We start from the raw sequence: 24,123 nt of genomic DNA, 5'->3' as shown, positions 1-24,123 counted from the left end.
TATAGTTTAGAGTTCAGCATTTTTCCAGAGTCCCATAAATCACTTTGACTTAAGTGTGTGTTACTAAGTCTAAATTAAATAGAAGAAAATGTTACACTATTTCACTACTGGAGGTGATCAGATCATCTACTGCTGGTAGTGACACTACAATCACACAGACAGAGCCAAGCCCTATTCACCACCTAACAGAGGGTTCACTAGGTCTCTGTACTCTGCCTTCAGTCAGACTGAGTGTAGTCTGTTAGCTGCTAGCTCTGGTCTGTGTTTGTCTTGTCACTTTACCAACTCTTGAGGAAAAGTGGGCTATTTAGTTATTAAATGTTGCATTAGATTCACCAACTTGTCACCGTCTTTGTGTGTGTAATGCCAGGGTTGCCATGTTTCTTTAATGGAAACTGGCTAAAGTAAGCGCAGTCTGGGAAAATGAGTTGACACAAGAGACACAATGACAGAGCTTATTGTAGCTTTAATAAAATAAAACAACAAAAACAAGATACAATATTAGAAAACATATAACAGTGGGGCTGTGGACACCCAAAACCAAACTCATTACTGTCAATTTAAGTCTTATTTCACTTACTCAGTAACAAAATATGATAGCATGGTTAGGATTACATTAAAATTAGATTAAATTATCAGGCTAGAAAAAGAAAAAGAAAGCCTCAAGCAGTATGCAGTTGAACTTTCCCTGACATCTGCAACCAAAACCATCTTATTAAAATAGATTACCAAAGTGTCTATTCTGCATACAAAGATAAGATAAGATAAGATAAGATAAGATAAGATAAGATAAGATAAGATAAGATAAGATAAGATAAGATAAGATAAGATAAGATAAATGCTTATTTAGTGATTCTTTTACATAGTGGACTAACATCTTTAGAATACAGTGGGTGAAGTTAATTTGTAATGTTATGTAATGTTATTTGATTAGTAGTTTGCTTAAATAACTAATAGAGCTCTTTAAGGTGGTAAAATGTGTATCAGTACTGACTGCAGAATTTTCACCCAATACCTTTCCTTTAAGCCTAAGCTTCCCAACTTCTGACTCCGTTTTGTACTGTTTCACCTCTGGAAATAACCTTTGAACCTGTCTCTTTTCTGGTCTTTAAATCTCTTCACCTCTTTGTTTCTCCTCTAGTCCCAGCGCAGCCATCAGGTTTTGAGGCAGAGGCCGAGCTGGACTCACGCATTATGCTGTCGTGGCTTTGGCCTGTCCAGGACCCCATCATAAGTTTTGAGCTGCTCTACTGGGAGGACAACAATCCCACAGACAAGGTAACATTTTCTTTCCAGTGTTATATCTTGACGGACCAGATTTTAGGTCTGAAATGTCATGTTTTAGGTGTATTTAAAGACTACTTAGAAAAAGGTAACAATAAGGTAACAATATGATTAGAATTCATGTCTCTGACATTTTTAGGACCAAACAAAAAAACCTCTCTCTGAATTCAGCAGTAGAAAATTGGACATGCACACACTGGAATTCATTCGATAGATAAGGTTCAAACCACCCTAGAATTGTTCCTTTAACCCCGATGAAATGTTCCAGTCTGTGTAATTAAATGTTGTGATCTATTGTGTCAAATGCTGCACTAAGATCTAACAAAAAGAATATAGAGAGATGTCTATTTTCTGATGCTAATAGAAGATCGTTTTCCAGTGCTGTTTCTGTACTCTGATGTACTCTAAATCCTGAATGGAAATCTTCATACAGGTTATTCAAAATTGTTTTGAAATGACTTTTTCAAGGACTTTAGATATAAAGGGCCGTTTGGATATTTGTCTATCATCAGCTAAAACCCCTTGAGTCTAGAGTAAGCTTTTTGAGTAGAAGTTTGACTACAGCAACCTTAAAAGCCTGTGGTACGTATCCTGTTTGTAAAGATAGATTGATCTGATCTAATATGGGAGTAATAATGAAAGGTAGGACACCCTTTAAGTTGTCTAGTCGGGATGGGCTCTAAGAAACTTGTCGATGATTTAGATAAATTAATAATTGAAATTAACTCAGCATCTAATCTACGGGAAATAAGCAGTCTAAGTACAGCTGATGTCTGATCAATTAATTCAGAGCTGTTGTATATGTGAAACAAACCATGCCAGATGCAGGAAGGGACAGTTATGATTTTATTTGTAAAGAAATTCACAAAGTCATTGCTGCTGACAATAAGGGGGATACTAGGCTAGCTTGAAGTGAGGCTGTATTATTATCAACAGGATAGTAGTACTAGAGATAAGTTAGGAGGACTGCCCTCCTCTGTCTTGGTACATAGCTCTGAAATACAAGTTAGTCTCTGTCTATGTAGCTCACGCTGTTTATGGGACACAACTTAGACAGTTAGGAGAAACTAAACATAGGAGAGAAGGAGAGAAGCTAGCAGATCTCAGAAAACAAGATCATTTTGAAATTAGCAATCTTTACAAACATGTGCTTAAGTAATACAAACGTGTGTTATGACTCATGTCATTGTTTAGTAAAACTAGGTATTTAGCTTTAACATGAGTTAAAATTAATTCGTATGAACACTTTACATGTGAACATGGGGGGTGTTCTTCACAGCTCTTATAATGCTTTGGTCATCAGCTGTTTTTTTTTTTTTCTTGGGAAACCTGTCCTGTACATGTTGCTCGGTACACTAGTGGTTTCTTTCTTTTTCAGAAGATTGCAAATTCTTCCTTTGGCTAGTTGGAGCTAGTTAATGTTTGAAAATCAGTTATGGAGAACATTACTGGTTAACAAGAAACATCTGTCAATCACAGATGTTCCAATGCCAGACTCCCTACAGGAATCATTGAACTTTAATTTTATCGTACCTGCTATTCCTCAGAATGAGTTCACCACATACAATATAATTATTTTCCACAAACACGATGCTAGAATAAACTGAGTCTGAGTTATGGGGCCAAAACTACACCTTTATCTATTCCTTCTGATATGATTAGTTTTCTCTCTGGAAAGCACACAAGAAGATTTGAGGTTTGGTATTGAATTCTAGATGTGTGAAATAAAGAACCAGATTGCTATGGTATATTCTGTAGTATATTCAATAGGTTTTCACCTCTCTGCAGCACCGTGTCACTTTCGAGTCAGGAGGCTCCTACGCAGTTGAAGGTTTAAGGCCAGATACACTCTACATGTTCTCCCTGGCAGCACGATCAGAGATGGGTTTAGGAGTCTTCACACAGCCTATTGAATGCAGGACTGCCCAATCCAGTAAGTCCTATAGCCTTCAGATGTTACGTTCACACATGTTCAGGTTATTTGTTCTCTGTGAAAAGAAAAACAGATGCATTATAGTGGTTTACTTCTAACTCATTTCATGTTTAAACTAATATGGAGTAAAGATGAAGTCATATCATGCCTCATTTTAGTGTGTTGCTGTTGTATTTATGTGTGTGTGTGTGTGTGTGTGTGTGTGTGTGTGTGTGTGTGTGTGTGTGTGTGTGTGTGTGTGTGTGTGTGTGTGTGTGTGTGTGAACCCCTCCATCCTATACATATTTCCCAGCTGTATGTAAGTTTTAGATTCCACCATGCATAGCACTGTCTGTATTACACTGCAGAGGCATAAACAACAGCAGCGTTTCAGTGTAACATTTCTTCTCCTCGGGTACTGTACTAAAAAGTATAATCTCCTCTGTCATATTGTTACTATTGTATGCATACTGTTTTTAGAGAAGTATCTATCTTACAATAATTATCTGTGTATAGATACGTACTGGCTGTGTATCTATCCTGTCCAGGGCTATAATTCCACTAGCAGGCACATACCTCTTTAATTTATTTGCATTAGACTGACTTATAAATGATACTGGATCACAAACTATAATCATTAGCCTTTACATTAACATTTCCAATTAGTCATTTGGCAGACACTTTATGCAAAGTGACATACAAGGCACAAGGCAAAGGCAGGCAGGATGAGCGTAAGAGGGTCTTGCTTAAAGACTCGTACTGAAGATAGGATAGGCTACAGCCAAGATTTGAAACACGATCTCCTGCATGGAGAGTGGCAATCGTACCACTACACTATCCAGCTGTCACAGTTAAGTAAAGGCTAATGATTAGCCTGTAACTGTAACTTGATTCAGCTCAGGTGGGTGGGCTATAATAATAAATATGATATGTTGTTTAATGAGGATGCATTCAGGTACAGTAACGATGTAGTCCATCTGCATTTTTACAGCTCTCAGAGCCCAACACCTAATCACTAGCTACCTGCTGAAGCAGACCGTCTTTGGGTTTACATGTATTTAGCATCAGCAAACTGTAAGACATTGTGTGGTCTCTGTAAACAGCTGGATTGATTAAAATAGAAATTCATGTGTGTGTTTAATATCATGACAGAAATGGCTCCCGGTGTACACCGGGTGTTAGTCAATGATGTTTCAAATAAGACCTGTTTTTTCAGATGTTTGGCTGTTAGTAGTTATTACAGCCTTAAGCTTCATTATTATTTAATCCACTATATCTAAAGTCATTTTACTCTTGGTGACAGCCAGTGGGAGACTTTGCTAGAGTGCAAGTTCTAAACCGTCACCTGCAGTTCTTACATGAATATTGTTTTCTTCTTTCAATCTTTTTGAAGGAGTCTAAGAACGCACCACAGGTGGCAGAAATAAACAGATGGTGCATCTATGCTGCCTAAAATAACTTTTTCACAACACGTCAGAAAACCTAAAAACATTTTGTCGCATTTAGCCTGTTTTGCCTTTTCTATTTAGGTTTTTTTCTATGTACCAGCTCATGTGCATCCTAGAGGACACCCACACAGGGAGAACTCCACACGGAAAAGCACCAGCCGATGCTTGGGTTCAAATTCAGAACCTTCTCGCTGTCAGATGAAATCTGCACCAATGCCATGTAGCCCATAATGAATTCATATAAATTTATATATTTTCTAAGAGAGGATGGAGGGATTGGTCATTCCATCATTCTTCCTTGTCATCTGTTTCACAGTGAGCAGAGATTTGTCTTCTGCAGAGCACCGACTGACTTCTATCCAAGTGAGAGAGCAAACCCGCCCTATTTTGATCCAGTCATGTGTGTGCACTCGAGTTATTATAAAACACAACTAGCAGCAGACAGGCTGTAAAGTTCACGGAACTGTGTGGTTGCAAATCTGAAGTTTTAAGCTCACAAAACATAATTACCAGTATAGCATTAATTATAAGCTGACTTTTTTCCACATGTGCCAGTCATGCTAGATCCTTCTGAACATGCAACTTAATTACAACCTACGGCAGCAAGGCAACATAAAAGGAAAATGTCATTTCAAAGAGGTTTTTTTTCTGCCGTGAAATATGTAGTTTCACCTAAACCATCATTCATAGGCTTACTATGTTTGGTTGTTATATGCAGTATATGTTCTCTGTGTAACAAATCTCTAGGCTTTGCACGTTGCAGATTTTGACAAATAGTCTAATAAAGGCTCGGAGTCGACAAATGCAGCATGTTATGATGTAAGACCAAGCCAACACAGATGGATTGTTGCACAGAGAGACAGCTTTCATTATGACTGTCATGTTCTTCACAATGATAGTTGGTCATGTGACACAAGACACATGGATCGCCGATGTGTTAGATGTTGACTTCTTCTCTTCAATACCAATTGAGACCTGGAGCTTTGCTCCATATCCAGCATATCTCTAGCATGCTGTGAGATATGGACTATACTTATGGCAGCTTCAACATGAATCTATGCCCTACCTCAGCTACTTGATTTACCTGTGTAAAATCACTGAACTAGCAATCACACTGCAAACAAAGCTCTGATTTGCAGTATCTCATCACTCCTGTGCCAGCCAAACCCATCATGTCAGGAAACTTGCTAACATCTGAAGACGCCGACCACTGCTGTCATCCACTTCTATTTCCTCACCTGTTTAACAATCTCTGTCTTTTGTTTCAGTACTGTGGCAAGAAAAATAGGTGAAGTATTTTCAGGTTCCTGGTTCTCTGCAATTACTGATCATGATATGTGATCTATTCTTGATCTAAGTCACAAATATCAACAAACACAGAACAGTCTTTATTGAACACACCATTAATATAAACACAGTGGCCTGGACTGCTTGCCCTTGTGCAGAGAAAAATGAATTCCCAAGTTTATCGAGATACAACACATATCCCACATCCCTACAGGATTATGTCAGGCTGTTCAGACAGCACTGAAGAAGCTGAGTGATGCACTGTACAGTATGTACCCTGTGTCACAGCATGACTCCACTTTGTTTTTGTCTCAATAATAATAGCAATGATGTTTTCTTTTGTGGTTTCTATTTGTAAAATGAGCTGCAGAGCATCTCCCAGACATGGATCCCTGTCTCCTACTGATGCTAACCCTTTGCTGGTCTACATGCTCTGCTGTACTGCCAAGTCATTGTTGTGTGTACATTCATCTTCATGTGTCTGTTGCCTTTGAAGTTGGTGAAACTTCACATTGTGGCAATGACACATGAGTGAAATCAGTGGATTCATTTGATCTTTTATTGTTATTATTGTTTTGTATTTGTCTGCCCTCTGGACTCTGATGATCATTTATCCATGATTCTAAAATGTATCTCATATACAACAAATCACATAATAAGTATGGCGTGTGAGAAAACATCATCACAACACCTTTTTAATTGTACACATTGAGAATATTTTCACACCTTGTTTAAGACAAAGGTAATTATTGGGATATGAACACATTTCACTAGTTCACACTTTCAATCCAACTTGAATATTTCGGTTTTTTTTACATTACCACTCAGCCGTCCAGAGGGTCAGTTGTGTCTCTTCCATTATCCGCCCTGCTTGACCATTACCCTTCCTCCTCCCCTCCCATCAGCACCTTCAGCCCCTCCTCAGGAGGTACGCTTGTTCAGCCTTAGCTCCACCAGCATCAAAGTGAGTTGGGTGGCACCTCCTACAGACAGTCGCCACGGGGACATAGTGAGCTACTCCCTAGCCTACCAAGCACCCACAGGGGAGGACACAGAGCGCCACCAGGTGTCAGGGATCAGTGCTGATTTCACCAGCTATGTGCTGGAGGACCTGGAGAAGTGGGTGGAGTATTTGGTGTGGGTGAGGGCTCACACTGACGTCGGGCCTGGCCCGGAGAGCCCAGCAGCCCGCATCAGAACCAAGGAAGATGGTATGTTTATGATCTCATTGGGAAGTGGAAATAGTAACCCTCCAACACTCACTCTGCTCCTGTCCTTCTCCTCCTCGTCCTTCCGCTGCTGCTGCATTGTAGTCTAACAAACACTCACTAGATGTGTGACCTTTTAAGGACAGTACACAGTTCACTTAGTGGGTCTGTTCTGTGAGACTTTTGCTGCCTCTTCCTGCCAGTCTGTCTGTCTTTTCCTCAGCATGATGCCATGGTTCTGATCTGCTGCCCTGTAGGGGAGTTGCAGCATGACGTGCTGTTCCATTGTTTTCAGTCAGATAGCAGGTCTGAGGCACGATAGATGGCCACTGTGATTCAGTCCTTAGGGAGACTCTGCCTATTGTAGCACACATTCATTATTACTCTCCCTGCTGAAGACAAGTGAGAAGCAGAACACAGCACAGACCAATGCTTACGCACATCTATAAGACAGAGTTACAAGAAATCCTTACAGGGGGATTCACCTTTTCTGTGAGGGCACAAAAGAGCTTATCACGACCTATGAGAGCTAAGAGTAATGGGCTCTTTCCTAGAGTCACTAGATGAAGTCAGAGTATCAAAGGATAAATCCCGGACCGTTTCATGGAAGCTTAGAAAGTGTAGCAGCTCAGTGTGGAACCTCTGCTCCCTCTGTTCTCACCAGCTCAGGCCTCTTTGGCTGCTTCCTAATGACTTCAGCTCTGCTTTTGACTCTTCCTGACTCCTTCTTTTTGTTTTGCTCTTAATCATATTAGTCACAGCAATGTCTGGATTCATTTGAGTGCTTTGTGCTCTTGTGGGGTTTGAATTGTGTATCTGTATGGTAAGTATGAGACTCAACTTAAACATGTGTTTTTTGGAGAGCAGCATTTAATGAGTTAAACCTCAGAGGAGACTAATGTGACAGCCTTTGGACCATATTTTCCTTCATCACTCCAGCACTAAACTTCTGTCCTTCTCTCTCCATCCTCAAACCTGCTCACAACACTTCATTTCTACACACACTCTGAATTTTAATCTCCAACTCTTTTCATCTCTTTCCATCTCTCTGCACCCCATTTAACTTTGAGCTTTCACTACCTGGGTTTCTCCCGCATCTGTCCATTCTCCACACAGAATGCACCAGCTTTCCATTTGCTCTGCCCACGGATCTTTCTTGTGGCTCACATCAGTGTCAGCTTGGTGCCTGAGAATAACTACATATTCTCAATACCAAGTCCTGTCTTTATAATCACTAAGATTCTATTATTGGTATAGTATGGGCAAAGAGTGGCAGTAATTTACTGTAGCAGGCTTCTGTCACACATTTTTCCTTCCACTTTAACCCCTGTCATCACATCTCACTAGGATGTGATTTGAACCTGGGCTTCGGAGACATGCGTCAAATTAGTCCCCAATCATTTCCCTTCTGCTCTGAGCCAACACGACTAGAATTTAAATGCTGCTTCTACTCAGAGGGTGATACTAAATCCAGCGTCCACGCTGTCGGTCATGATTGGTCAAGCAGATGTGCTTACACATCATATAATGAGAATTCTTTGATTATTAATGTAAATGGCAAGTTGCAGAAGACAGATTTTTTCTGTATTCAGTCTACAATATCCAGTTTTCTGCCTAAATATGCAGTCTCTCAGTACAATATTCAGTTCTGTCATTACTCACGGATGTTTACTATGGTTGGGTTCAGGCACTCACAGCAAAGTTACAGAAGGACTGTGGACTGGATTAACAAAACAAAATGTTACAGTTAATTTTTAAGTGACACGGTTTGGAATCTATAATTTTTAGAATGAGTGAAGCACAGCATTTGTTAACTCTCAAGGACGTAATTTGGGTAGATGGCAGACAGACAGAAAGAGTACTGTGACCTCATGTCTGTCCCACTGTCATCAGTGTTTCAATATCTCAGAAAGGCCTGAAGGGAACTTCATTACATGAGACACAAACATTCGCTTGGACTCTCAGACAAATTTAAATATACATACATACATGTAACTTACAACTTGATTGGTTGCTGGAGGTGCACAACCACAAGGTGGTAATTCTTCTAACCTTAACAACACACAACAATAGAAACAAAAATGTAATTAATTCATTAATAAGTAAATAAACGCATTGTAGTCTCACACCTAAACGTTAAAATGCATATGAATATTTTGTCAGATAAAGCTGCTGTCTGGGAACATTTTATTCATATGGTAAGTGTGAGCATATTTGTCATTGGCTTTTTAAGTAACTTGTTGATATTAACAGAATCCAGTTGCACTTATGTCCCTAAAAATGAATTGTTGCAGTTTAGTTTTTATAGGACAGGGTGGACAGTCGAATGGTTCCTTTAAAAGGAGAATAAACTGTATCTATTTCCTATACACTCTGAGAGAAAGTAAACAAACTGATTACTGCCTTTGACTGGCTGCTGCTTGACTGTATATACGGTCTTTATTTTTTATAGTTCAATGCTGTGCAGCGCATGCTGTTGAGAGTAAATGCAGGTTGTCTTTGATCAGAGGTTGGCACAGGGAGGGGAATGCAAACACACTTACATCCTGGACAGAGACAGAAACAGAAGAGACAGTTAGTGTCTGCAGCAGCATTTTACTGCAGCTGCTGATGTACATGTAAGAGTCAGCTTGAAAAAAAGGTTTAATAATGCTGTACTCACAAAATACTCCTCAGATATTTTATATATGTAGTGTAGGACTGTTATACTGATATGTTCAGTGGTAACATGCTTGCCACTTGCAACTACTTAAACTTTATAAAATACTCGGTTGCAGTGTGTTCCCTGTAAAACCACAGCAGTTGCAGCTTAATTCTACAGAGACTGTGCTGCATGAAAGGACTACCAGTGACTCTAAACTTGTGTTCTCTGTTAGCACTGAGTCTTTGTTCAAATCACTCAGCTATCTGAGATAAACACCTAACAAATGATTTCTTTCAGTGTAATTTCCCATCTAAAAATTCCGTTTGTATGAAAATGATGTGACCAATAATCCCTCACTGTTATTGGCAAAGACCTCTATCCATGTTGAAATCATGAAAGCCTTTTCTTTCTGATTTATTACAGACTGATGCTACATTGATGCTCCTGCTCAAACATGTTGAGATAATTCAACATTTCATAAACTACACCGATCAACCACAACATTATAACCACTAGTTTTAATGTTGTGGCTAATGGGTGTATTTGAAACTCTAGCTACAAGCTACTGTTTTTTATACAGCCTCTGTCCAAAACTATTTCAGGAGAGCACCATAATAAAAATATAGACCAAAAATTATGCATTTGCATCAATGCAAATTTGTTTTCAATAATGCAGAATCATCTGCTGTTGATGTTTTTGTCCAGTGACAGTGTAGTCTGAGATTGAAAGAAGTGGCTTAGTGTTAGGCAAGAATGTCAAATCCTGGTCCTTAAGAGTCTCTGCCCTGCTTGTTTTCCAGCTGTCCCTGTCCTACCCAGGGTGATTACCTGGATCAGGTGTGGTCAGCCATCAGAGGCTGTATGTGTGAGGATGGTTGGAAATAAGTAGGACATTTACCTCGGTAAATAGACTGGCTTCAAAGATATGTGTATCCTGCTGTGGAGAATGTGTTACACGGTTCTTTTGTTCTTCTTCCACACTACACACACTATGGCTCTGCATTTTGCTGTTAACACAGACGTTTATTGACATTTTTCCTCTGAAGCTTGAAGCTTGATTGTGGAAGCTCTCTGATGCTGTGTGAGGTTAAACAGTTCTTATTAGTCTCCGGTGGTAGTGGTAACATGACGTTAGAGAACTTCTCTTTGCATGCTGTGCTACGTCATGCTTGAGCTGCTTTAGCCCTTTTCTTTCCATGGTCCTTATGCAGACTGTTTTAACCTTTAATGTTTCCTTTCCTCCCCTTGTCTTGAATTCCATTAATATTTGCAAAATCTCACCTCCTCATTTTTACGGAAGTCAAATTTGTATTCATTTACACCTCCCTCTGAAGCTGACCAAGCATTCCAGAAGAATCTTTATAAGCTAATTTCGATATCCTATAAAGTAGAAAGTGAGAGCTCTAAACCATGCTCCCAGAATCCTCTTGGGGATACATGTGACAAGCTTTGATGTGTATAGCCTCCATAAATAGCTCACAACCTTGGCATTACCTTGTAACTTCCCCAGGCCTGTAGTTGTTTCGTCAGGGCAGGAGAATGTTAAGGCTCTGATGTCACTTATCAAATGGGGACAGAGGAACCACCACAATGGCCCACGAGATTCACACAGTGTACAGTGTACATGATTGTCTGTCAGACTTTAACACAGCTTTGTTTTCACACACATTTTCTGCTGGCACATTTAGCCTGGTTTAATAAGATATATAACTACCTCAAAAGTTCTCTATGAGCAATCATTTCAAATGTTGATATAAGTGATAATTCAGCAAAGCCGTCACTATGAACAAGACTGAGTTGAGTTAACATCAGTCAAATGTTCCCAGATCACTTTTTTTCCACCAAAACAGAGTTCAACATCCTGTTTGTGTGACTACTACATTTTCAAAGTGTATATTTGTATGATTTGGTTGGCAAGGTTCAGCACTTCTTTATGTTCAGAGAATGACTGTGGTTTAACAGAGAAAAGCAGTGACCACACACACAACCTTTAAACAAAACCACGGTCTTTCTCTAGCCTTAATTAAAGTGCTTTTCCTGCCTAAATCCAACCACACACAGGACTTTGGAACCAAACTCAGGAATGTGATGTGATAGTGTTGGCCTTCCCCCTCATCCTCCTCAACCACCTTTATGCCACTTTGTCCTGTTAATAAATGTAGCATTTCATTTGTTTAAAAAATGTATTGTGTTTAATCAGTGGTTACATCCAATACAAAAACATGACTGCAGTTACAGTGGCAAGAAAAAGTATGTTAACCTTTATTTGTGGTTTTCTGCATTAATTTATTAAGAAATATGATGTGCTTAAAATAATAACACAAAAACATTCAGATCTTTCATGTCTTTATTGGGAACAACCACAAAACCTTTATAGTGCTAGTGGTAAAAATATGTGAACCCTTGGAATTAATTACTGGCTGACCACCCCTTGGCAGCATTAAACTTAATACATACAGACATGCTCACATTATGCTGAAGACTTTTTTGATACACTTGGGAATTCATCTTTCTCCCATAGACACCCTGCTTGTGTGGATCAAACTTAAAAAATTAGACACTGTTTTTTGTCAGTCAAAGTAGCTCTGGTCCACACCTCCAAACTCATTTTCTCCAGGCATGACTCCGCCTGACTCCAATTATCGTTTTGGAGATTTTTATTCCAAATGGTTACATATTTCTTCCACTAGCACTACAAGGTTTTTATGGTTGTTCTCAATAAAGACATGAAAGATCAGCAAGTGAAACAAAAGAAGGGTGGAAGAAATACAGTAAACAGCAGAAAGCTCTTTCAGTGGGCGTGCATGCTGACATTGTGCAGAAGTGAGGAAAAACTAGCAATGTGATACTTCTCTCTGTACACTACACACACCTCTGTCTTTGTTCATGCTATTATTCAAGCCTTTTTCCTATTATGCAGAACTATTGAGCTGCCAAACTACTATACTGACAGATACTCAATAAGAGCATGCTTGCTAAAGTATGAGTGAATAAGAGGTGTAACGAAACGGTAAACACATAATCTCTCCTCTTCCTCTTTCCATCAGTGTTTTCTCTAAGTGTAGTCATGTGTTGTGTTGTGCTGCAGTGCCTGGAGCTCCTCCCAGGAAGGTGGAGGCAGACGCTCTCAACTCAACTGCTGTCAGGGTGGCATGGAAGCCCCCTCTGTCTATAAAACAACATGGTCAGATCAGAGGCTACCAGCTGGTCTACTCCAGGCTAGAGAACGGGGAGCCTCACGGCCAGCCAGTCATCATGGACGTTTCCCTCCCTGAAGCCCAGGTACTGTCACAGTTAAGTCCAGTGACACGTTAAGCAGGTGATTTGTGTTTATGTAACTTGGTTGGCTACCCTACCTGCCCTTTGAACGCTAGAGGGTTTGGGTACATTCCAACAAACTCAGAAATGCAGTAATGATTTGTTTTATCCATTCTGTGATGAGTCAAGGAGTCATTCACTAAGTGGCATTATCACTATTTCCGGCCACTGCTTTACAGTGAAGTTATATCACTGCCTTCACGTTAAATCTCATAAAAGAAATAGTAAAAATAGTAGGTGATAGTAGATGCAACTATGATTTAATCAGTTGACGTTGACGTGTAGTAGGCCTGGCTGCATCATTCAACTAGTTTATTTCAGCCACATTCATACAAATTCAAATGGAGCAGCTATATAATAAAGTATAATATTTAAAATGAGAACAAATATTGAAAGTAGATTTAAATTAAATCCAGAAGTTATAACATAAAGGGAAACAAATATATTCAGTATTAATAGTATTAACCTAAGAAATGAACTTGACTTCATCTCCTGGCTTTTAATGCACATCAAAATAAACCAGATTAGGAGGCTTTTTAGATGATTAATATTGTTCCAAAGGGTCCTTTTGTGGGAACACATGCCTTACAAGCCTAATATGTGCAAATGATTTCTTATCTTTCCCTGAAATAGTAAAAGGATGAAACAGATTAAAATAACTGTGTGTGATCTTCTGTCTCCTAATAAAAATGCATTAGTGATTAGAATCCAAATGCGGTGGCATTTATATGATAAGAATGCACATACAATGTCTTTTTTTGTACCAACAAATTAATTGTGCTCCATCTCTTCTGCATTTTTATTTTTATTCCAGCCTACAGTGATGGAAAACGGCTAAAATATGAACATGTGAATAAAATAAAAACAAAAATATTAGAAAAAAAAAAGTCGCCACACAGCAAAATGTTTTGATGATGAGACATATTCACATTTAAAGTCTTTGTTATGCTAACACTTGAAATGAAGTGGTGCTCAGATAGCAAGGTATTTAAAGGACACTATGAAACATAATTCTTGTATTGACAAATTTCTCATGACTTTAAAATGTGCACACCTAAATTTAAAGAGACTTTACTGATGAAAATGTCCATTTTATTGATGGGAGACCATGGCTTAGTAATGTTAATGTGCACTCAACATTAAAGGAATAGCCTATCATTTTCAAATTTAGATGGCTTAAGTTAGTTAGTGGTAATGAGAATTAGAAGTAGAGTTTCGGGGGTATCACCTCATCATATCATACTGGAATCAGTTCAGAATAATTACATTTGCCTTACTTGTAATAGGATAAGCAGTATGTCGATATATTCAACTTGTCACTTAATAATATGGACATAGCTGAAAACCAGACAAACATGGCTGCCTCATATCTGTTGTTCAAGGTAATTTAACAGAAGTGAAATGCATATAAAATGCCTGTAAAAAGTCTCACTATTTTAGCAATATTGAATTATAGTTGATTTAATTTAGCTTTTTTCACTACATTATTATACATTATTAAAAATCTAAAACTGAAAATATATGATGACATAGGCACTGTATTCACTCCCTTTAGTAAATAACTTACCTAACTAAGCAGACTTTCACCACAGAGTGAAAGTCTGCTTTTCTGCCACACATGCAGACCTCATCGCACACTTCACTGCTTGGATTTCACTCTGCAAGTTATTCCAGGTAGCAGCAGAAATCAGAAAAGCTTTCCTCCCCATCTCTGAGATTATGTTAGGTCCAGACAGCAGATATGTGCCTTGTGATCTTAATAATAATAATATTAAATTAATTTATAAAGCACTTTTCTAAACATGTATTAAAAGGCCCTCCACATAAGAAACAAAAAACATTGGTAACCCAACAAATCCAACTTCAGCAAGCAAGATTGGAAGATGAACTCAGTACGATCAAACATCTGTAGAAATGTATCAACTGACATGTAACAAAAAATTTGACATCATGTGAAGCATGGTCATCTGATGCTGTGGGATGAACATGTTGCCTATCCAAATTATAATTTGTCCTTTTGTTTCTTTTCCTTTTAATTCTGGTAAAAGGAAAACGCAACAAAAGCAATGTCAATAGATAGCAAGTTAGAGTACAGTCTTCGTACAGTGAAGCAGGAGTGGAAGAATGTTTAAAAGTTCCCGGTGTGAAAATGTTCAGCTCTTTTCCTCTCAGGTTGTTTTGTTCTCCAGGAGGAGCGTCTCACCTGATTACCTTTGTAAGCAGCATTCCTGTCTTATCTGTGCAAGGCACAAGGCCTGATAAAGGGCCCGCATTTCACAACTCATCGACAGCTCCTAACACACACGTGCAGACCCCATCGCACACTTCACGGCTGAGGGGATATCTGTTTAAGGAACTGTCTTTAAGCCTCATCTGTGATAAGTTTAGTCTCTCCCCCTGGCGTCAGTGATGGTGATGAGAGTCAACACAGAGAGTTTGTAAAGTTACAACATAAAAGGTTCCCTGCACCACACACACAGACCATACACTCCAGTGGCATAACTCGCTTACCTATGTGGACCAGTTTTCTTGTCTTTTGTCTTTCTTTATCTGTGGACTCTAACCCTCTCCTGTGCTGTTACTGTATCTGATTAAGTTCAGTATGTTCTCTCTGCACTTACTTTACTTTACAGTAGTCTTCACTATACAGTGAAGGGCTTGCTTAAATGTCCAGACCATCGTATAAAGCACCAAAAAACATCCTTTGTATTTCTGTAACCATTCTATGAGCCAGTAGACTATACTGGCCCTTTAATGCTGCAGTGAAGAAGCACAAAGTTTCTGGGTTAGACTGAGCGATTTGGTTTTTTTTTCCTCTTACTATGATGGATGGATTTAGTCTCTAGTGTGCTTAAGAATCATTTCAGAAGAAGGCTCAGATCTTCGTGCCAGCAGAGCCAGTTGTACCCCAGTTGTTTTGTTCAGCCATATTTACAGCTCATGTGTCCTTGTCGGGGCAATGGATACCAGCCTCCAGCTATGCCAGTGAGCTTGATGAGCTCATCACCAGTTCTACAGCTGCAGCACTGAAGCAAACTGTTTTGTGAGAAGTCCATGGGCTGAGTTGGGCTGCGGGTGCTTGGTGTGTTGTCTCCAGTCAAGCTGCCTGAAAATCCTTCAGTTGTTCCATTTGTTAGTCTTGGCTTGCCAACACTCAGCACAGATTACGGCGTTTTTGTCACAAACAGACCTTGATGACAAAATAAATTCAGTCATGCCAAATTATGGGAGCTTACAGGCAGGGAGCAAAGCTTTAATTGGCTCTCCTTCCCCAGTCTTAGTCTTCTGATTCTGCTCCTTCAATCCCTCTTGCTTTTCCGCTGGCAAGCTTGCGGGTTGTAAGATCTCAGTGAGGCGTATTTTTGGATGGCTAAAGAACGCTTGAAGGAGCCTCTTATCCCTTTCAGCACTGATGGCTGTGGAGCGTGAGCATCGCCTGATCTGATAAGATATGGCAACCTCTTTTTGGCTCATCTCTGTTTGTTGTAGCCCAGAAAAACAAACCCAGCCCAGGGCAGATAACTGGGGGAGGTGCCCAAGACAATGTCTTCATTGTCTGTCTGATTTGGTTGTAGCACAACCACAGTATTTCACACCAGTCTTAGTCCACTATCAACATGTAAATCTGAAATTTGACCAGTTCTAGGTATCCACCAACTCTTTGACTCTTGAGCTGCTAAATGTCCCACTATGTTCACCAGATAGTTGCCAACAGTGTCTACTGTGTAGTGGTTTTAACAGAAAGACATCTGAGACAGCTGTCTGATGTTGCTGGAAATGGAAGTTTACATTTTCAACTAATAAATATTTATTAGTAACGTATTAATAGAGAGTGATATGTTTCTGTATAGTATAGTATCACTGATCAGATGTGTATGTTTAAAACACTCACACACACTTCACAAGTTGCTTTCATTGTTGTCGTCAATCACCATCACCTTCCCTACTGTCTATTGACTGTCATCAGTGCAAATAAGCCTTAAAGGTAAGGACAGGCAAGAGGACAGTGCAATAATAACACAAGCTTAGATGAAAAATTAATGATCTTCTAGGGAATTAGCAAAGGAAATATAACTTACTTTACTAAATAGTCTACTTTTAAATGGTAGCATTTTGCATTTCCAGCAGAGTTGTTGGACCCAGCTGTGAAAAGCTCGTCATGTATTCCAGCAATAATTTAACTTGTAATGGCTGCTTGATTTGTCCAGCCCAACAGCGAACACAAGCAAAATGAGAGTTGCAGCTTTGGGTTACATGGAAATGGCACCATGAAAGTGACAGTTGACACCAAACCTGGCAGTCATACCCTCTACAGGTACATGTTGTGACACAAACCAGAAACTCAGCTCATTATGCCACAATTCAAAGACAATGTCTGTGTGTCAGTGTCTGCACTTTTCTTTCACTGGACAGCTTGAACATGTTGACAGCCGTCACTGCAGGGAAGCCTCCCGGAGCGTATTTCATTGTCTCACCAGTAGGTGAAGTAACACACCCCCACCAACCCCAGCCCTCAGCCCCCATTCTTTTACTGCAAAGGCTGTGTTACAATACAGTCTGTCTGAACATAGCTTAAGGGAATTTTTTGTCTGATTATAAGAAGGAAAAAGAATGTGAAGCTGCAGGGACCAGCTTCACATGGTAGAAAATACCATCAATCATGTACCTTCTTTGAAGTGCTATAAGCATTTTGTTTTTCATTATACAACATTCCACCCACAATTAACCACAGCAAGAAACTGCTCCTTCATTTTTAATGCAGAGTCAAACCATGTTTCACAATATGTAACATGATATACAAAATAGACAGAGATGGAGATAAGCTACGTGCATCACAGCCACCACCACAAAGGTGTAGAGCTGGAAGAGTGGGCTGTCCACAAATCAAAAAGTTGGTGGTCTGATTCCTAGCTCTTCATGTATTAAAGTATCCAAGACAAGACACTGAACCCTCAAATTGTAGCACAGTGCTTCTAATGTTGAATGTTCTCCAACCTAATGTTCTCCAAAGAGTAAACTTTAAGGCAACTTTTAGTCTTTCTGCTTTATACTGTATAATGCAGTTTTTGTTGTTGTTATTTTTGTTGTTTTTTGAGCTTGACTGCACTTTGGCCAGGGAATGGAGATGCTTTTTGCTCTACCATTAACAGTTTACATTGCTTATTATAATGGCTTTTGTTTATTTCTTCTTCTCTAAGAAGCTGAGGAAGCAAAGCCCTTTGTCTTTTATTTCTGGCTAGTCAGCAGAATTGTAGACCAGAATACAAATGCCCTGTGTTTGCGAATCACTGCCGTTATAGCTGTTGCCCATGTGTATGGAGTAAAATGAACTCAATCATGTCTTATGTCCTTTATCAGTGGAGCAACACTTTATTAACAAAAAGTTTTATTTAAAGTTGGTTTTATTGATTAATTACAGTAATCACACTTCAAGCAGTTCCACACAGAATGTTGTGATGTCAGACATCTGATATTCATATAAACCTTTTTATAAGGGATCATTTCAACATGGTTCATGCTAAAATTAAAATGTTAAATATTAATTGAACAAACTTGCATGTGTCACAGATCACATCATTAAATGATATTTAACTTTCAAGAACTTGACATTTCACAGTTATTCTGCTCATAGATGCTAATGAAGGTTACAGCTAGTAAAGTGTTGATATACTTACAAATGTGCTCTGGGGATTCATAATAAGCATGTTCTTTATTACTATTCTTCACAATGTTAATTAGCTATACTCAATGCTGTATCATGGGTGTGCAGTCAGGGCCTTCAGTAAGAGATTGTAAACCACATACACATACACATGTCTTACAGCCAACGCAGCCGAATGCCAATAATGTCCATTTTGTACCACACACGCTCCCAACAACACAACAGCTGATGAACAATTACAGCAGTAGGCTAGATTAGGGTGGGTTTAATGCAGAGTAAATCTACCTACATAAATCATTAAAGTCACACACATCACTCTTAAATAACCACATTGTCCAAAATTGTCCAAATGCTGGACATCTATGTGTCACATTGTTATCAATGCACCATGTAAACCACAATAATAATAATAATGCATATACAGTGCCTATAAAAAGTATTCACCCCCTTGGATGTTTCATCCTTTTATTGACATTATAAATCAAGCATGCAGTAGGTCACACGGCACTGTCCCACCTGGAGCAGCAGGAGAACTATGTGAGGATGCTCTTTGTGGATTATAGCTCTTTCATTCATTCATTCCCCCAACCTGGTGAAAAAACTGATGGACCTAGGACTTCACACTACACCTGCTCTTGGATCAAGAGGTTCCTTTCTGGTCACAGTCAGAGGGTAAGAATGGGGCCACACATCTCCAAGGCCCTTAGTCTCAGCACTGGCTCCCCACAGGGCTGTGTGCTGAGCCCCCTGCTCTACACCCTGTACACCTACGACTGCACTCCTGCTCACCTCAGCAACACCATCATCAAATTTGCAGATGATAGCACAGTGGTGGGACTCATCGCCCTCCTGAGACAAGGGGGAGCAGTTGATGATGTGTTGCAGGGAGAACAATCTGTACCTTAACACAAGACCAAGGACATCATTATTGACTTCAGGCCCAGCAGAGACTGCACGTCTTAAGGGTACTTAGAAAGAACAACATCTCCCAGAGACTGCTGGTGTCCTTGTATCGATGCTCTATTGAGAGCATCCTCACGTACTGTGTTTGTGTGTGGTTCAGCAGATGTACAGTGGCTCAGAGGAAAGCTCTCCAGAGGATCACTGGTTGCCCTCTCCTCCCTCTCGAAGAACACGGTCACTCAGTTTGTGTGGACGGCCTGTTCTAGGCAGATTTAGACATGTGCCATATTCCTTCCATTTCTTGATCATGCATTTAATTGAACTCCAGGAGATGTTCAGTGCCTTGGAGATTTTTTTTGTATCCATCCCGTTACTTAAGCTTTTCAATTACCTGTTCTCTGAGTTGCTGGGAGTGTTCTTTTGTCTTCATGGTGTAATGGTAGCTGGGAATACTGAATAACTAGTGACTGGACCTTTCAGACACACGTGCCTTTATACTGCAGTCACTTGAGACACATTCACTGCACTCAGGTGATCCCCATTTCACTAACTGTGGCACCAAATATCTGAACCTGTTGGATTAGGTCAGTCATTTTGAAGGTAATGAATATTATTGCAAACACTGATTTGATCTTAAATATTATTATTTAATTGACATTTCTTAGTAGAAACCTGTTTTCTCTTTGACATTAATGAGGTATTTTTCTGACATTTTCCGACATTTCTAATTTGTTTGAGTATGTTCTCAATTACAACCAAGTGAAGCTCTCTGTAGTGGGTGCATTCATTGGACTCAGTGAGCTCAGCTGTCCCACCACCGGTCTTGTCAGAGATGTCATTGAATGTAGCACATTTCCCATTCTTTGATTTTTGATGCTTCCTGGGACATCACCAGGTTCAAAGTGTGTTCATAACATTGCATGAAGAGGCCCTAGGGGATGTCATCTTTCATGCAAGCCTGTACTCTATTTAGTCCTGCTGCCATTGCAGCCACTCCACCATGTCACTGAGCCACTAATTTTGATTTACTGTTGTAAATCCAGCACATCCAGAATCAATTCTGCTCGAACCTAGGCTCATTTTTGTCTGTAAAATCCTCAAATCTCTCCTTTAGCCACATTTCTGTCACTAATCGGTATGAGAGCTGCGCTATGTTGCTGAAGTCAGTCATCTCCAGGGCTGAATAAGGAATGTTGTTGCTGCATTTAAGGCCAGTATTTGTCACCTTAAAACAAGAAAAACATATTATACCAATGAGACTGTGCAGCTACTGATTAGCAGTAAACAAACAAAAAAAAGACCTATGATTTTATCACTGCAGTAATATGCAGCTCTAGTATTTTGTAATGGTGATTAGTCAATATGTGTGGATGCGGATTCCTCGAAGGTAATGATCAGTATTCTGGATTCATTCATTCAAATATTGTGTAGACATTTTGGGGAAAGTGTCTTTGCTTAACAATCCAACTATCAGATCAAGGTCCAGATAAACTTTGTAAAAATCAAGTACAACAGTGTAGCCAAAAGTGGGGACTCATATCCAACGTAAAGGTCACAACAATACTGAGCTTGAAAGCAGGAACGAACCAGAAAATATGTCCAAAAATCATATTCCAATAATTTAAACAAATATCATAAGTCAGACAACTCTAATCTCACTGTCAGCAGAAGGGCACTAGAGGGGCTAAATGATCATCCTTCGAGTTCTGTAGAGTAGACACATAATACATACAAGCAGCAAATCTCACAAACTATTCTATTCTATTAAATATTCAAAACGCCCAAGTGTACATTTTGAAAATATCACACCTAGAGTGAAGTCTCTAATGAACAATTTTAATTGCAAAGACTCCCTGACTCCCCTGCTTTTCTTTGAAGCTATGCTTTGGTAATGTTTAGAATGTCCAACTGTCACATTTCAGAAACAATATATGGCTAAGTGTTTCATACACATCTTAATTGTCCATAATCTGTTTTTGATTAGGCCAAGTCTGGAAAAGGAGCTGGCTCCTCAAACCAGTGTGCAGCTTTTTTCGATTTGCTTTGTTAGTTTACTCTCTTTATGTGATGGTTTAACACCTCAACCTCTGCAGCTTATTCAACAAGGCAACTCTATTACATAGGTCCTGTCAATGAAAATCCTGCCTTTCAACAAAAGGCTAGCAATATCTGCAGTGTGGGAAGTAGGATATCTTAGTTCAACATAACAAATCTAACCGAAAGAAATATTCTGGACATTAGACTAATGAAACTGACAACTAAATACTCAACAGGGCCGGCCACTGGCTTTACAAGTTTTAACTATAGCTAATAGAACATGACTTCCCATGGTGCAAACTCAGCAAATGTACCCAATAAGAGAGTGTGAGTGGTGGTTTTGTAAGCAATGGTAAATTGCTGAAGTATGGTTATGCCAAGTGGCAATAATTAAAAGAAAAGCAGATAGGTTATAAAACCTCCCAAAACGTTATATTCATGAAACACTAACACTAATTCATATATGGATCAGTGGTGATGTTGATGTCTTCCCCTACTATACGTTACTGAATACATGCCCGTTAAATGTATTTTTGTATAGCACAAAATAAGTACATCACTCCTCTGTCTAACAAAGGTGTGGAGTGACTATGACACAGGCTTCTAAATAAAGGAAAGAAAAGGAAACTTTATAGTGTTTAAATGGTTGTTGAAAGTACAGCTGTACAAACGTTTAGCATGACTTCATCTTAATCTTCTCTTCATCCATCTCTCTACATTTCTACCTCTGTAGCTTCCCTCTTTATCCCAGTCTCTCGTTCCGCTCTGAGCACAACCCTAGGGAACAGCTATTACTAAACAATAGATGAGAAATTGAAAATATGATTTCCTGCTCTGCCACAGAATACTAAGTATGAATAGATCCCACCGACACAAAACACACAGAAGCAAATAGTGGAGCCGCAAAACCAACACTGAATGTCTCCTTTATCACGGCCTGATAAGTCTTATTCCTCTGTGCCATCCAGCTCTTTGTTGTCCAGAACTGCAGTGACATGTCCTTTCCTTACCGTGAACATACACACACATTGTTTGAATTGTTTGTTTGTTTTTGACCCAACATACACTGTTCCGCTTGCACGAACACTTACTAGAGTCCAAATGAGACTGCCACTGAAAATAGTCCCCAACTATTGCACAATTTTCTCCTGGAAAAACAGTAAAATTGCAAATCCTTAGAATGCACATTAACCAAGACAACAGATAAAAGACGTTTGGAATTTTGCATCAACTAACAAACAGAGGGCAATAGAAATAAAAGCCATTGAAAACCCCTGCAAACACAATGTGTAGCATAGCAGTTAGTGATTTGAAGCATCTGTTGACATATATGCATTTTAATAGGAGAACAAATGAACATGCTGTGAAAGCAGTGAACTTTCGGCCTTGCCATAAAACGATATACACAGACATGATCATCCAGCTCAAAAAACGCCTTTCAAGTTGTTGTGTCTTATTGCTGAGGAATATACAAACAAATGGCTGCCTAGAAACTAGTGCATGAATGTTAGTTAGTTTATAATAAACAGAGATGTTGGAAAATGTTTTACTTTATTGTTACAGACAGGTAGAGCTGTATGTATGTTACAGCTGGTGGGGAAACTAGCCTGACTAATGCTGACTAATGTTTTCAGGTCATGGATACACTCACAACTTATCATAATATCTTCTAAAAACAGACAATTATTTTCTTCAGCTTAGCAAAAGGAGCCATTAAAGCAATAAATTACAATTGGATGTTACGTGGTTGATGGAAGACTGAAGTTGGGTTGATGCTGCAGGTGATTGAACCATCCAGGGTCCAGACCCTCTGGACATTGTGAGTAAAGGCATGGGAGCCCCTGGCAGCCTCAAACCAACTGCTTATTGCCTTTGTGTTTAGAACTCTTCCATGCCCAGCCAGCCCTCATCAGCATGGACCACACTTTTCTCACCAGGTGGCACTAGGGAGAAAAGCCCTCATTATACATGTACCCGTGCATTCACATATCACCCTTGTTAACATATGCGATATAAAAGAAGAGTATCCTGGCAGACCTGTCTCTGCTCCAATCGCTAGTCAATCAAGTTGTCCCGCGTGTTGTACACTGTACTGAAAACAAACTTTATAGTGTTTCTCCCTGACCTGTGCTTTTCATCAGTGGACTGATGAGGATGCCACAGACTATGTGAGTAGCCACAGTGTGTGACCACGAGTTATGAGCGGTGTGCTTTCTGTCATAATATCTTCTGTCTCTCTGTGTGAGTACTAACACGCTTTTTCACACCAACCCTTCTCTCCCTCCACCATTCTAAATTAATCCTGCAGCAGCTATCCAAATACATTTTATCTGTAGCCACAGATACACTCATTGTGACTCTATTTCCTATACTGTGCTGTTCAAGGACAGGGGCTTTCATTTGCTAGTTTGCAAGCGCAA

The 24,123-nt window shown here is 39.5% G+C and overlaps 1 protein-coding gene across 3 annotated transcripts in view; it reads left to right on the top strand.

Annotated features, from left to right (window-relative positions):
* Positions 1 to 24,123, top strand: part of ptprfa (protein tyrosine phosphatase receptor type Fa) — a 235,933-nt gene that overhangs the window by 155,830 nt on the left and 55,980 nt on the right. For all 3 annotated transcript variants that reach the window (XM_026345312.1, XM_026345313.1, XM_026345311.1), the window contains exons 9-12: positions 1,142 to 1,278; positions 3,073 to 3,217; positions 6,837 to 7,142; positions 12,872 to 13,065. In XM_026345312.1, the coding sequence (XP_026201097.1) occupies positions 1,142 to 1,278; positions 3,073 to 3,217; positions 6,837 to 7,142; positions 12,872 to 13,065 (782 nt within the window). The remainder of the gene's footprint in view (positions 1 to 1,141; positions 1,279 to 3,072; positions 3,218 to 6,836; positions 7,143 to 12,871; positions 13,066 to 24,123) is intronic.

The sequence above is a fragment of the Anabas testudineus genome, chromosome 4, assembly GCF_900324465.2.
Source record: "Anabas testudineus chromosome 4, fAnaTes1.2, whole genome shotgun sequence".
Taxonomy (NCBI): domain Eukaryota; kingdom Metazoa; phylum Chordata; class Actinopteri; order Anabantiformes; family Anabantidae; genus Anabas; species Anabas testudineus.
The sequence above is the reverse complement of the archived record's forward strand: the minus strand, read 5'-3'. Positions and strand labels throughout refer to the sequence as shown.